The following is a 14,972-nucleotide window of genomic DNA, read 5'->3' on the forward strand; positions in this document are numbered from 1 at the left end:
GCAGTCGACCACACCTCAGCTGAACTACATACCCCTGAAGCCTCAGGCTCCGAGCTCTGGGATGGGAGTCTGATCTGCCTCTGATCTGTTTTGCTCTCTGCAATGAGAGCAGTGTGCTTACCGTTGCCCCGGGGATCTCACAGCACGCCTCCTGAATGGCCAGGGCAGGGTCACAGTAGATGGTGATCTGCTGAATATCAAACTGAGCAGGGGGAGAAGACATGAGAGAGCGATTAACAAACAACCCTTGACAATCGCTGCAGCACTCCAGTGAGAAACAAAGAGGAGTTACAAACAAAACACATCCGAAGTGATTATTCACTGACTAATAAAGTACTCTAATAACCTTGGACAACTTTAATCTAAGGTAGTCCAAGATTAGCATTAAAATCGGGCTCTGTGGAATCTAATGTACACTGCCTGAGTAAACAGATTTTGCATGCAGGGAGATATTAATATTAATTAATGAAGTTTAAAATGCTATAATTAGCAAATAAAACTTGCATAGGGGCTGATTTGAGCAACTGACTGTATACCCTGTTGGATAGGTCAGCTATGATCAAAACATCCCTTATCAGATACTAAGAAAATGTTAAAATAAATGTAGTACAAAGCCGTGATTAAAAAAAACCTGGCGCTGCACCTACTTCCACGGGTGTGCCATCCTCCGCGCGTAGCCCAATCAGGGTGTGTCCCTCAGGCTCCACCCCCTGCCTCTCGCCCAATGGCTTGGTCTCGATGGAGCTGCAGTCCACGTGCACTGCTGCCATGCCCTTGTGCACGCTCAGCGCGATCTTGTGCCACTTGAGGTCAAAGAGGGAGGCCACGCCATCGCCACTGAACAGACAACTCACATATTCCTCGTGCGCGCCGCGGGCTCGCAGCTCCACACTACGCTCAGGACCATTGATACCAAGCGAGATCTGGAGAGAGAGAGAGAGACTGTAAAACTTGCACAACATAGTACTGTTCCTTTTTGACAATTTGAGAATTTTCTTCAATACAATGAACAACCCTTATTTGTACAACTTGTGACCCACTCTGTATGCACTATATATAGTGGTACATTAGATTCGCTCATTGCTCTCAGTTTTCTTATACTACTGTAGTGGTCTGCAGTTCTGAGCTCTCTCTCTCCTAGACCTGATTTGCACTGGCCTTATTGCATTTTTAATTACTACAAGACAAACCCTGTAAGATCTCCTGCTCTCATCCAGTTGTTACGGAAGATTTCAGAAACCCGGATTAGCACTAATCATGGACTATCTATCTTTAGCTTGGGTACAGCAGTCAAAGAGTAGTGCTAATCAGGGTCTATGAAAGCAAACGCGTGCGTGCAAACGGGAAGAAGAAGAATACCTGCGGGTATCCCTGCGCATCGGAGATCTGGAAGACGTACAGGTTCTCCTTCACTGTCGTCTTCTTCAGCAGCAGCGTGGTGACCAGGGTGAACTCAGCAGGCAGGCCGCGGGGGAACACCTGGCTGAGAGAGGCACGGAGAGAGAAACCGGTGAAGGGTCTCACCGAGATACAGGCTGGGCATGCCAGCCTTGTAAATGGCTCCCATAGTAAAAGCATAGCAAAGTGTAATAAAGCATAGGGCAAGCATGGCAAAGAGAGATATGCATGGTAAAGAAGTATAGCCAAGCATATCATTAATAAACATGGCAAGCCAGGATAAACTATGATAAATGCATAGTATAACCATGGGACAACTGCAACAATACCATGCAAAAATAGCATGCAACAATACCATGCAAAAATAGCATGCAACAATACCATGCAAAAATAGCATGCAACAATACCATGCAAAAATAGCATGCAACACTACCATGCAACAATACCATGGTGAGCACTTCTAAGAGCAGCACCTTTTAGACAAGGTAAATGGTTTGTAAAATCTAAAAACATCAATGCAAAATTACTGCAGCTTCCAAGAATTTTATTTTTGTTTGTCTTTTAAAAGGCTGAACCTTTTATGGCCTTAATTATCAGTAAAAGGAACTAATAAATTCAATGACAGACGAAGATGTCCATCGGTACACTAGTCATTGAATCTGTGTCGTTTATTTTAGCAAATGTTACGCATTCGGCATTATTGAGTGCTTAATAGTTATGGATGACAGCAATAAATTAGACAGAGCTAACAGCCTTAGGCTCAGAACCCAACAGGCTCCAGTGTTTGGATAAAGGGTTACTCATAATGAGGACGTACAGGACTCTGTCTCTACATGTCTTTTAACAAAAGTGAGTTTTCAGATTCAACAGCAAAATGACTTGAAAGATGCCCAGTAGGAAGTTCTTTGCCACAGTGCAACTCAGTTTAAATTGGTCTTGTTTTACAGAACACCTTTTTGAATTCTTTCCATTGCAAGCTCCAACAAGCTCCTGTTTAACTTCAGGTAGAAAGCTGACTAAGATTTGAATGTGATAACCCAGTTCTCCTAGGCTGTCATGTTTAATTTTCTCCCTCTGATTCACTGTAATAAATCTGCAAGACGTGTTACAACACAATGAAGGACGGTGCCAGCGCAGCCCCGTTCTACAGGGGCAGGAACCTGGGTTAGGATAGTGGTCTCAGCCAAGATTGTTGCAGATTTACTAACCCAGGTTCTTAATAAACAGATAAACCCTTCAAGATAAAATGAATGTTTGTTCCAATCAGAACCACCCCCTCCCCCACTCTCAGCCCCTCAGGTGGGATTGACCCAGATGCAAAGGTTCAGTGAGCACCTGGCTTCACTTCCTGGCATTTCTCTGAATGGCTCAGACACATATCCCACAGTAGAGGTCAATAGGGCAGCCCTTTATTATCCAGAGATCTACTGGAAGAACAGAAGCATAGTGTTCTAGAACTCTCCAGCTGAGAGACAAAGGGTTCAAATCCCGGAGGCTAAGTGAGGCGGGGCTCATGCTCCACCCAAGGAAAATAACTTGTGTAGAAAAGTTACATTTCTGGAGAGAGGAATCTCTTAAAAACAAAATAGCAAATACAGTATGCTAGTGTTAAACTGAATTGACCTGTAACCCACACCCTGCTGTCCCAATGAAATGCATGCTGACAACAGCTTCAGAAACTTCCATATCGTTACTCTGTGAAAAGTATATCTATAAAAAAGTATGCTTTGTTTTATTTTGCTTTTGTTTCCTTTCAGTGTACTCGGAGATGCTGCCATTTTGCCTTGGTTGTTCATTTCGTTTATGCCTAGCTTTGCATTCTCAATTCACAGCTCTTCCGTAACCCCATCTAAACCCTGTCCTCAAGACTTGACCCAGGAAGTGGTTTAGTGCCTGTTACTGTGGTCGTTTCTCAGCTAGAAGACCCGCCTTCCAGGGCCTAAACGAATGCAGCCTGTCACGTCACGGTTTTGCCACAGGAAATGGCTTTCCTACTTCATTTGGCAGGTAAAGGTGGCCAGTGGAAACAAACATTTTCGTTTGCTTGGTTGATTTTGGAACGGCCTTTCCTACTCACTTACAGAAGTAGAAAAAAAACACTCTACTAAAAAAAAAAAAAGGACTGCTGGGGAAAAAAAAAGGGATTTGCATTTGTGAAATCTACAGCCCTGAGCTTCCAAACAGTCTCCTGCAATGCCACGGCTCGGCGGCTCAAACATCCCAGCGGTTTTGGTACAGTCTAGGAATCTCCAGGCAGGCTCAAAGCCAGGTAAAGGCAGATTTAGAGAACAATTACTACCCTGATGCAGAACCCAGAACCACTCAGAATGACTGCAAACACCAGCAAATTGTAAAGGAGAAAAAAACTAAAGTTTTCAACCTCTTTGATTTTTATAACTCAATCATTCAATCAATATATCAATACTTTAATTCAGAAGCAGTGACTGGGATGTACAGCTAGCAGGCAAGCACCCAGCCACCAAGTACAGCTAGCAGGCAAGTCCAAGCCAAGCAGCTAGCACACACAGTGGTCGTCGTGTGTGTCACAGTCTTCACAGGCTGTCACCAGGAAGTCGTGTCACCCACACACAGTCAGTTGGTCCATATTAGCACAGTGAGGAATGCAGTCACACACACGCTGGCATGGTCCTTCAGCACAGGTGGGAATCGCTCTTCTTAAACTGTGCTTTACAGGGCATTATAACACGCTATTGTTGTCAAGTAGTTGTGCTGTAGAAAACTAAACGTGTTTAAGCCATTGTAAGAGTTTCTCTGATTTGAAGATTAGGTGAGTATTGTATTTGAAATCCTTGAAAGTGGCTGGCTGTTTAATTGAATGCTGATTTGTTGGGAAATCTTACGGCTATTAAAATAAAACTGTCAGTATTGCATTTGGCTAGCTGCTACCCAGTAGAGAACCATGTAAAATGTCTTATATATTAAATACTGTCATTAAAAAAAAAAAAAAACACATTTAATGTAAAACAATTTCAATAGCTTTTTTCCTGGCAAATCTCTTCAAATAATCGAACAAAGCAGCGTTTCATGTTTAACGTCTGCGGAGCGCAGTGCTTTCACCTCTCTCCCCCCCGAACCCTGACGCCCCTCCCACGCAGACTCACGCAGTGGGCTTGATGAGCGGCAGTCTCCCAAGCCGTAAGATCAGCGGCCCTCCAGGGTTGCGGATCTTCTTTATATCTGGGGTCTTCAACAGAGAAAATCTTCTGACGATGTTAAATCCTGCAGGAGGGAGCGAAAAACAAAACAAACAAACAATGAAATCCTTTTATTTACAAAATACTGCGGAATACTAAAAAGAACATTGAATATGGGGACAGGGCACTAGTAAGTTAGCTGGAAAAACAAAATTAGAGCACCAGTAACCCTAACCACCATGATCCACCTTGAATGCACATTTGAAAGTGATCTACAGACTCCTGGACAGATTCCTCCATAGACCACAAGAATACGCAGCAAGCTGCTCTAATGACGGTCTGTAATTGGTTCTTTAGATCTATGTAATACTCTGTAGTATGATGTATGGAGATACAGCTGCTTCCTCTCTTTCCCTGTCACTGGTGACATGTTTTCCTAGTGGGAGATGATATATCTGCTACAGAGGCATTTAAACTTTCCAGTCAAATGCAGAAGTCTTTTACCTGTGGTATTTATATGCGGTTCACTGGTTCGTGAGAACTTCCATCCTTCTACTTGCAAGCTGGGACACTGAACACCTGCAAAGGAACAGAAGAGACTGTCTATACAGCTGGACCAAGAGAGATTTCAAAACGTTGGTCTCCAACCTGCTACCGTACTATAGATTAACTTGCTTGCATTTATTTTTAAGTTATAAAAAAAAAAAAGAGTATACTTACACTATTCTTTCAGAAATGGGAACTAGATATTACGTGGCAATGGGTACACTTCAGGGAAATCGTGAAATCCATGAAAAAAAAAATACAGCCCTAACCGTAAAACATCTGTTTGCTAATACCAATCTGTCAAAAACATTTTATTTTAACCTAGGTTCTTTTTTGTTCTGCTGTAAAGCTGTGTGTGTGTGTGTGTGTGTGTGTGTGTGTGTGTGTGTATATCTCATCTCGGTTGTGCTGCACCATTATTATGAGTAACGGGTGGAAAGTAGTAGCATTGCTGTGCAGTTTTGTGAACAGTAATGGTTAAACAGGAAAACGTATCCACTTTAGAGACAGAAAACAAATTGTCTATAAAAAGAAAGCAAGAAAAATCACATAGCTCAGGCATGCAACAGATTGCTGCCTTGCTGTTTTTATCTCTCGCAGCTGGCAAGGCAGGCAGTCTCTTTTAGTAGTGTTGATAGCCGTGTTTTTCTGAAGACAGCGAGTGAAAACCGAAAGCTCTTTGCTGTTCCTATAAACAGACCAGAACATGCTGAACTTTTAGTTCTTCTAAAAAGTAATCTTTACGTCCACAGGAGCCAGAACATTTAGCTGTTTTGCTTCTCGTTTGTGAAGCTCTATTCCAGTTGACACTGAAACATTGCATTCTTTTAAAGTCTAAATTGAAAACACACTTTTTTTTTAAAACGCTTTTTTATATGAATCGGTTGTAGCTGGAGTGTACTGTACGTTAAGAGCTCTCTCGTTTTGTTTTTAACTTTGTACAGCGCTCTGGGATGCCATGGCATGAAGGGGGCTATATAAAAATGCATTTGCATTGTATTGTACTGTATACGGTGTGCCATCAGAAAGGTGCTTTCGCCCTTCACTTTCCTCTTTTGGTTTCTTTCTTGCACAGCACCACTTCCTAAAGGTACTGTAACTGTACTGTAAACACAATGCTTGTTTTTATTTTCACCAATAAAAAAAAAGAATGCCACTGCGCCAAGTCATCACTGGCACAGTGGCAAATTAGTCGCTGCAGCAATTACCAGATTCATTAAGCACAGCGGTTGAAAGAGGATACACCGTTAATTACTGTAAAAGTGAAAGCTGTTGTAGTAAGGTCCGCTTTATTAAATTATTAATTTCCTTTCTGAAATGGACGGCACCTTTGCAGCTAGATATAAAAGAGATTACCACTTCCTATCCGGCAGAGTTCTGGTGCACAGAGACAGTAATATTCTAGTTTCTACGGCTGGCAAATGGAATGTCATTTTTATGGTAGCTTCCTGGAGCAAAGGGCACCGGTGCCAAACCTCTTAATTTGATTTAACGAGATTTAAAGAGTATTGCTTGAATTCTGCAGCACTGGCTAGATGCTTGACCATGAAATACAGCTGAACTAGTTAATCATTGCTAACGGCATTTGTGAAAGAGGATACAAAACAGGGCAGTTTGCGATGTTCCTTGTATGACTCAGTCTCTTAAAAAGTACCCTTAAAGTGGAGATAAACAAAGCCACAAATCCAGGAAGCAGCCTGTGCTACAAATCACTGTTGTTATTCTGCAAGGCTTAAAAAGAAACCAGAATTAGGCCAAGATGTTTTATATCCCCAAGCTTCGCCTTATAGGTGTGTGTTCATGCTTTCCACAAACGGGTGACGAGGCTGTTATCGGACATCAGTCCCCATTTGTTTGTCAAATCGTTTGCAGACTTGGCCCCCCCACTTTTAGTGGTACTCCAGATTCCAGTTGACAAGCATCATCCCAACCAAACCAGTTGAAATTAATGATGTTAAATGGCCCGCATCCCAGGACTCTGGATGTTTGCCTCATCAACCTTGGCAGCAGGACTAAGTGTTTTTTTGTTTTATTTTCAGCAAGATTTTTCCAATTCTTTTTCCCCTTCAAATAACTCCTGAAACACAGAGGGGGAGGATTTTTTGTTCTTTTCGTTTTCATCCATATTCCTAATTGGTGATTCCATAATCCCATTTACATGGTCTCATTAGTCTAGATACATGTATGACAGTCTAGTCTTATGCAAGTTTCCACAACCTCCTATCTTTTCAGTACAAAATGATGACTCAAGCCAATATTATACCTGTAGTTTTCAGTTATGTTAAGAACTGTTGTGCCTGGCTCCCCATCACAGTTTTATTTCATCTGCTCCCTCCCTTTCTGAGGCTCTGTTTACCTAACCTCAGGGTGAACCTTGTAATCTATATACAGCTACTGGGAAGCAATGCCGAGCGGAGAACCGAATCAAGATCTGCATCTAGTTATAGTATTCAAGTGCAGGTATGAACAGGAGAGAACACCCACCACCAACAACACGAGGGATAGGAACACAAACAGGTCACAGGCGAACAAAACCACTCGCCCTGAGCCCAGTCCTTCTGTTCAGAACCACCTTGTTGAGACCTGCTAAAATGTTCAGGTGCCTGCAGCAAGCGTCCCAAAACCCTCCAACACCACGACCTACCAAGACTCAACAGCAAGGTCAGCCACCTGCATGCTGAGAGCCCCGTCTTATGATCATGTAAAGAGTCTAATGATCAACCAGCTACAGAATACTTGCAAACCCAACGTGAAGAACACCCAAACTACCCCAGACCTACCCTGCCAGGAACCCTTTTACTCTGAAATCTCTTCAAGCATCCAGACTCCGATGAGACACTGCTGCTATTGCTGCACTGTTCTGCCAGCTCGTTTCTCTTGCTTTTCCCACCCCGGTTTGGGTCCATGAGACAGTGAGATTGTATCACCTGGGTGTTTCAAAGCTCTTCCAATTGGGCAATGACATTTACTGTCCAGAAAGAGGAGCGCATTCTTTCTGCTCAGTAGGCAATCTGACCAGTTATCGTACAGGACGCTTTTTTGGAATCAGAAACAAATGACTTCATATCTGTATACAGTTTCCTGGCACAGGGTTTAATGGGTATGTACAATCCTTTCAATTGTGTCAGGATACAGTAACATTTATTACAGATCAGCTGGATGCCCATTTATCATGTTGGTATTGTATTTGCTGGAAATAAAGAAATCCCTCCTAGAAAGTATTCTGATCACTGAACTCCCATATGTAGTGTTATTATGATTTAATTCAGTAGGCAACGTTTTGCTCAGTCTGGCTGCAGACCAAACTCTGGGTAAGAAATCCTACCAATGTGCCAGGTCGTATTACCTCACTTCCTGTCATGGAAACCTCAGAGCACAGCCTCAGTCCTTCCCTGCAGATGCAACAGACCTCAAACACCCACTGCTGTCAAAAGAACAAACCATTGCCTATTGCTTAACCTCGGCACCTGGTACAATTCATTAAAAACCAAAACTACTAATTATAAGGAAATGCATTTTACACTTCTATTAACTTTTTGGATGGAGGTAAAGGAACGATGACAATGATCTATTAATATTTATCTTTATGTTTCTTTCTGCTTTTCCTTGCTTTAAATTGTACAGAATTCTCAGATCCTAAAATGACCAAAATTCACAGGGCTGAGCATGCAAGCTATACCACAGTAATAATTGCCCTTACTGAAGTCAAAATTCTTCATAATAAAAAATAATTCATTTTTGTAAGGGATTCAAAATGCATGTCAGCAAAATATGCAAACGAGCTCGGATAAATGCATTAATCCAAAAGCATGCTTGCAGAAAATAATCCAGAAGGAATCTACTTTGAATCCAAACGTATTTTGCTCAATAAAGGCTCCCCGCAAAGTAATTCATTTTTGGATTCTAAAACAATACAGAAATGACAAAGAACTCAAAGACGCTGCAGAGCTAAAATGAATGCAACATAAATGCAGGATTCATAATGAATGCAAGTCTGTGAAAAGTATGCAAGTGTCTCCAGAATGTGACATTTTGCTCATTTACTGCAGTCATAGTAGATGATGGATCCACACCGAGATGGATTAATATACCTGTTCTGGTTGCCAGCAAACCTCCCTTGCAGGTGTGTATAGTGCCAGCTATCCATAGTACTGACAGCCAGGAAATCCACATGGTCTAGCGCATCTGTCCTCTCAGAGACAAACCTCCACCTGGAAAAGCAACAGGAAATGAAATATTTAGACTAAAACGCAATAAACCTGGTCAAAGAAAAGGAGCTGCCAAGAAGATGGGCCTTTTCAGCAGACATTGGGTTGTGGTTCAGGGTAAAATCACAGGCCTGTAATCAAGTATGTGAGGTTGTTAAAGGGGTTTTATATTGCTTATTGACCGCAGTATGTACAAACTGGCTACCTGGGTATTGATCTGCTGTGAACAAAAGACAGACAGACAGACAGACAGACAGACAGACAGACAGATAGATAGATAGATAGACAGATAGATAGATAGATAAACTGACAAAATATTAAAAATAGAAAGAGCAAAACCATTCTTAATAATAAGAATGATCTTTTTAAATCAAGGCGCTAATGTTCCTATTTCAAATAAAACTGCTGTAAAAACCACATAACAAGACCGCACATGACCTATTATAAAAGCAGAACAGACGTTTAGAGACAAATTACGATGAGAGAGAGAGAGAGAGAGAGAGAGAGAGAGAGAGAGAGAGAGAGAGAGAGAGAGAGAGAGAGAGAGAGTTCTTTAGGTAGCCGTTCAGTTTTCCCATCGCCTCTGAATTTGGATACACCACAGCAAGCTGACACCAGGAAGCCATGACCATGCCACACACGCGCTGCCTACCAGACCACGTCCTGAACGCTGTCTCTGCACAACCATGCTGTGTGCTTAAGATCCCGGGGTCTGATACTAAATCCATTCAAACTGCCTCTCCTGCCTATTTTCTGCACTTTGGGTGTATTGCTTTCACCTTTCGCAGCTCTTCAGATGCTCAGAACTGCTGGGTGAGGAAGCTGATAGAAGGGCTGGTGGAGATGGTGTCAGTAGGTCTACAGAAAGAGCACAGGCTAGAATTAGAGATTCCTGCAAAGCTACCGTGTAGTTAATCTCATCGGTGTAGTGTACCACAATCATGCTCCATTTTACACTGAAATATCCAATCCCTGGTGTGAAAGTTTACTGCACACTTCTGGTTTAGTCTTCTGTGAGCGCATTTGAAATCAGACTTTGTTTTCCTATCTTATGTCACCCTGTTAACTAAAAGGGGGCGCTGCACCTTTAAGGGGACCAGTCTCTTAATACCTGGGCATATACAGTACTTGAGTTTTTTTTTTTCCTTCTAGAAACTGCTTGACATGGCGTGGCTATTATCCAGTTCAGTTTCCTTAAACCTGAATTGTTCTTTCCAAACCCACCCCCCACCCACACCGCCAACAGCTGTGCAAACGTGACCACGTACAAGGAGCTCTTAACACTGAAAGGATGTACAGATGTTTACTACAGCTTCGGACGTGTTGTTTTTAACTTCAAGGGAGTCTCTCCATTGAGTGGATCGCAGAACTGTATGCAAAAAAACCTAACATGCACGCCATACCTTAAATAACCACAAGAGGGCGATGAAGTAAACTAAAAGAAACGTCTAAGTGTAGGGGGTGAACTCAGAACACGCACACGTTTCTAACTAAAATGCGTTCCTCTGGAATACACACACACAATTCCTAGTTAAGGGTAATAATTAAATACCCTTCTAGAGTTGGTAATATGCGCCTGCAATGTAAGCTAATAAGTGTTACCAAACAGCAGTTCTTTTTTTTTTTTGTCTGTCCTTTGTATTAGTTTGTAGGTTAATAAACATTACAGAGTTTATAATTATAATATGTTAAACAGTGCTGCTGTATCATTGGCATCTATTTATGCACTATAGGGTTTTAATATCAATGTATTCAACAGTGCAAACAATTAAACACACAAAGTAAATATGCGTAATTCAACTAATTAACTGCATACAACGGGTTATCAAAAAAACTGCTGACATATTTCATATAATGTATTTTCAAATAGCCTATTATTTATATATAATATATATATATATAATATATATATATATATATATATATATATATATATATATATATTAAATTCAGCAATATGCTAAAATGCACACACATCTACTGCTCGCTGTTCTGACTGCAGCTGTTCAAATAGTTAAACGCATCCACATATTAAAAAGAAAAGAGAAGAAAAAATATATATAACAAAAAAAACCCCATCTTTATAACGGTTCAGCCTGGCATCCCTTTATGACTGAATTATTTTAGCGTTAGGAAATGCATCGGTTACCACCTTAATTAGTTAGGGTTTGTTAAACTGAGGAATGTGTTTACCGCTTACTAGATAGACGTTAATTAGCTAACTGTTCACCTCAAAACAGTTTACAACACGGGCATGTGTCTTTCTTTTATTAGTATTATTGTTTTTAAATCAAACTTTAATTGCTTGGAGGTACAGTGTTAGTTTGAGGATTGTGAACATAGTTAGGGTTCTCATTCAACTGAAAAAACACTTTTTTTAAAGAGATAAAATACATACCGATAAGCAATTAACAGATCAATCCAAATGCAAGTACGTCCACATTGATGCCAAGTTAGTAAACAAACTGCACGGAGTTAAATTCGCTGCTTGTGGAAGTTCCTCCAGTGGAATAGAGATCGGTGCTGAGCCGCTGCCTTGCCCAACTTTGTTCCAGCCCTGTTTTTCTAAACTTTTTTTCCCCGTCTCTTTGCAGCGCAGATTTCCTTAAAGGCGTAGTGACATCACCTGCCTCGGGGTTGGAAAACGCATTGCGGCGCTTTCTAAACAAAACTTCAAAGCGCTGTATGTTTAGGACTTGTGTTTCACTGCTTCAGGGTGCCACTCACAGACATGTCAGGTGCGCTTCTCTTACAGAATCTCAAGCCTCTGGTATTGTTTAGGCACGCTTTTTTGCTGGTGGTTGAAGTCCATAAAAAAGTTGGTTCAACTATGCAGTTGCCTTTGTATAGTAAGCGGTATATAAAAGGACATAATGCAAATGAATACTCTAAAATCGTATGATAGTGACCACACTTTGCACAGTTGTTATACTAAAGAAAATCAGTGTATTTGTTACATTTTATTTTTTGACATTCAATGATGTTTTGCTTATATTAAGCATTATAAATCCCCAAATCTGATCTGAAAACATCTGCTTATTGCAGTAATTGTTCAGAGCAGTGTGGATACACTAGATCAGGTTTCAAGGCAGATGTAGCTGCACATCAGCTTCAGGTAACGGGAAGTGAATCCCAAGACTTCACAGTGGCTGTGTGGATTGGATGAGTTCCCTTCCACTACAGCTAAGAAAGTGAATTGAATTGGACCCCCAGCCATTTCCCTTTCTTCATCTTCAAATCAACAGTGCCTCTTTCGTTAGATGGATATTGGACGAACATTGGAGCCCTCTTCACAAAATTGTTTGAAAGGACATTATGTTAAACAGTGCTTGAAAAAAATAATCTTCTAACATGTTTGAATACTAAAAATGGGCTTCTGATTCTTCAGCTGGATACCACAGTGCCCTGTTTACAAAATGAAGGATTGTTGTAAAGGGCTGTTTCTTTTTTATAGCCTGTTTTGATTAATTATACCAAGTTTTAGTTCATGAAACCCTTTACAGCTACTTCAGATCGGCTCTGTTAGGAATTTTTTTTCTTCTTACTGTTCAGTCTCAGGCAACTATCTTAGCTGTGTAAATTAAATACGTTTAACAGTTCCAAGAAGTATTTATTTATTTTTTTTAATTCCTGATCTACTTTTTCTTTCCAGGCTTGCAGCACAAGGCAGCATCACCCCACTCTTATCAGTCCGAAACACCTGATGATCTTGCGCTGTGCAGCAGCAGCAGCTATACACTGCGCAAGTGCACTCCAACAGCAAATCGAAGAGGGATTGAAAAAAAAGAAAGAAAAAATGAAATCAGACAGGCCTCCAGGACGAAGTCTGAGGATCTGAAGCAGCTTTTCTGTTGGGAGTTCTGCCAGACTTGGCTTTGAAGGCGTTTTACTCGTTCGGTTTGGCAGAAAAGACATTTACAATGCATTAAGGCTGTGGAGTGGAAAGTCAAACGCTCAGATTGGCTGTGCATTATTTTCCATTAGTTGAAATGTATGTATGAATGATAAACAGGGCTTACTCATGTAATCTATATGCTGAGCGAGCGTGATGCACATACTGTGTGAGAGGAATCCACACAGAACTGAAAGCCTGAATTACATTCGGATTTAATTTCAGGAGATCAAAACAAACATTCTACTACATATTTAGTAGAACGGGATGTAATGAACAGACCTTTAAATGCAATGAACAATGGCATACATAGAAATGATACTTGATGGATATTTTAGGCTGATCGGAGACCCCTACACTAACCCTAGGGGCAGCTGTAGAGGCGAGGAAGGGAGAGGCGGAGGGATGTTGATGCTTGCAGAAACAATGTTAGCTGGCTGAGAATTTATACCCCAAGGGAAATGATGTAGCTCCGAGAAAGTAACGTTGCACCTGGGTTGCCTCTCCCCCTGATCCCTGCTTAGCCGTATTTTATCAGGGTCACAGCATACTTACTAATGAACCCTATCCATCTGTATTTTATAGTACTGGTATAAACACTTAGAAACTGCTATCAGATAAACTAGACCTTACCTATTTGTATTGATGTATGATCATAGGATAAAATGTACTTCCCAAATCACACTATTATTCTAATAAACTACCAGAATTACTCTCTGGTTATTACAGTTTAACTGTACAGAAAAAAATATAATTGTCTATATGTACATAACCCTTATAAAATGTTCCCACAGTGAAAGCATAGCAAAGCATAGGTGACCAGCATTGTAAAGATTAACGAGATATGTTAAGCATATTGATAAACATTGCAGACCAGGGTAAACTATGGAACATGCATAATATTACCAGGGGAGAAGCATGGGGGGGGGGGACTGCAAAAACATCATGCAAAAATACCGTGATACACCTTTATAAGGGAATGGATATTGAGAAAGTTCTTCAGTGCTCCTAGAGTACTGGTGACTTAAGCAGAGGGAACACAAAGCTGTATTTTCAGGAACAGTAGCTTGAAACCTGGTTCCAGGAGAACGGGAGGCCTAGCTTGAGGCAACGTTGCTGTATCAAACCCCAAGCCTCCCCTGGTGTGCCGTGCAGTGGGCTGAAACCTAGTCTCCAGAAACCAGGTTCCAAGCCACAGAGTGGTTTCCCGTTCCCTCAGCTGTAGACAGCTTTGCTGCAGCAGGAAAGACCTTTCCAAATGGGACTCTTGCTTCCTGGGGCTTCTTGTTCTAGTCTAAGATTGTTGGAAGACTCTTCCCCAGCCAGCAGATTTGCTTTATCAAGACTAGGAGTGTGTGTGGTGCAGCAAGCACACAAGTCACACAGGAGGATTTCTTTACCCCCACGGCTTGAAAACAACAGGATCTGAATGGCTTGGGGTTTAGCCCTGCGAGTAAAACACAGGCTGTGCCAGAAGAAAATACTGACTCCACGACACAAAGACACAATAATACAATGGAAAGCGCTAGAAATACAGTCGGTAAATCGGCAAATATACCAAAACCATAAATTCCCAATTAGATTTTCCAGAAAAAAACCCAGAGGCTTTGCAGAATGAAGGTTGTTTACAAAGTTTGCACCAAAAAAAAAAAGCATATTTTGATCGTTGTGTTAATCAAAGAAATATGCTTACAGATCCCCAGTGAAATGAGATTATTAAAGTGACTACAGTTAATAATTACCACAATGTGACACACTGGCATTAATATTCAG

At 41.2% G+C, this 14,972-nt stretch overlaps 1 protein-coding gene across 1 annotated transcript in view; it reads right to left on the reverse strand.

Annotated features, from left to right (window-relative positions):
* col16a1 (collagen, type XVI, alpha 1) overlaps positions 1–12,040 on the reverse strand; it is a 29,425-nt gene extending 17,385 nt beyond the window's left edge. Inside the window, exons 1-7 of the mRNA XM_041233891.1 lie at positions 11,706–12,040; positions 9,191–9,310; positions 5,058–5,132; positions 4,521–4,638; positions 1,360–1,483; positions 648–923; positions 122–202 (exon numbers count right to left, since the gene is read on the reverse strand). Of these exons, the coding sequence (XP_041089825.1) occupies positions 122–202; positions 648–923; positions 1,360–1,483; positions 4,521–4,638; positions 5,058–5,132; positions 9,191–9,272 (756 nt within the window). The 5' untranslated portion in view covers positions 9,273–9,310; positions 11,706–12,040. The remainder of the gene's footprint in view (positions 1–121; positions 203–647; positions 924–1,359; positions 1,484–4,520; positions 4,639–5,057; positions 5,133–9,190; positions 9,311–11,705) is intronic.
* Positions 12,041–14,972: the final 2,932 nt, after the last annotated feature.

Source organism: Polyodon spathula, chromosome 32, assembly GCF_017654505.1.
Source record: "Polyodon spathula isolate WHYD16114869_AA chromosome 32, ASM1765450v1, whole genome shotgun sequence".
Classification (NCBI taxonomy): domain Eukaryota; kingdom Metazoa; phylum Chordata; class Actinopteri; order Acipenseriformes; family Polyodontidae; genus Polyodon; species Polyodon spathula.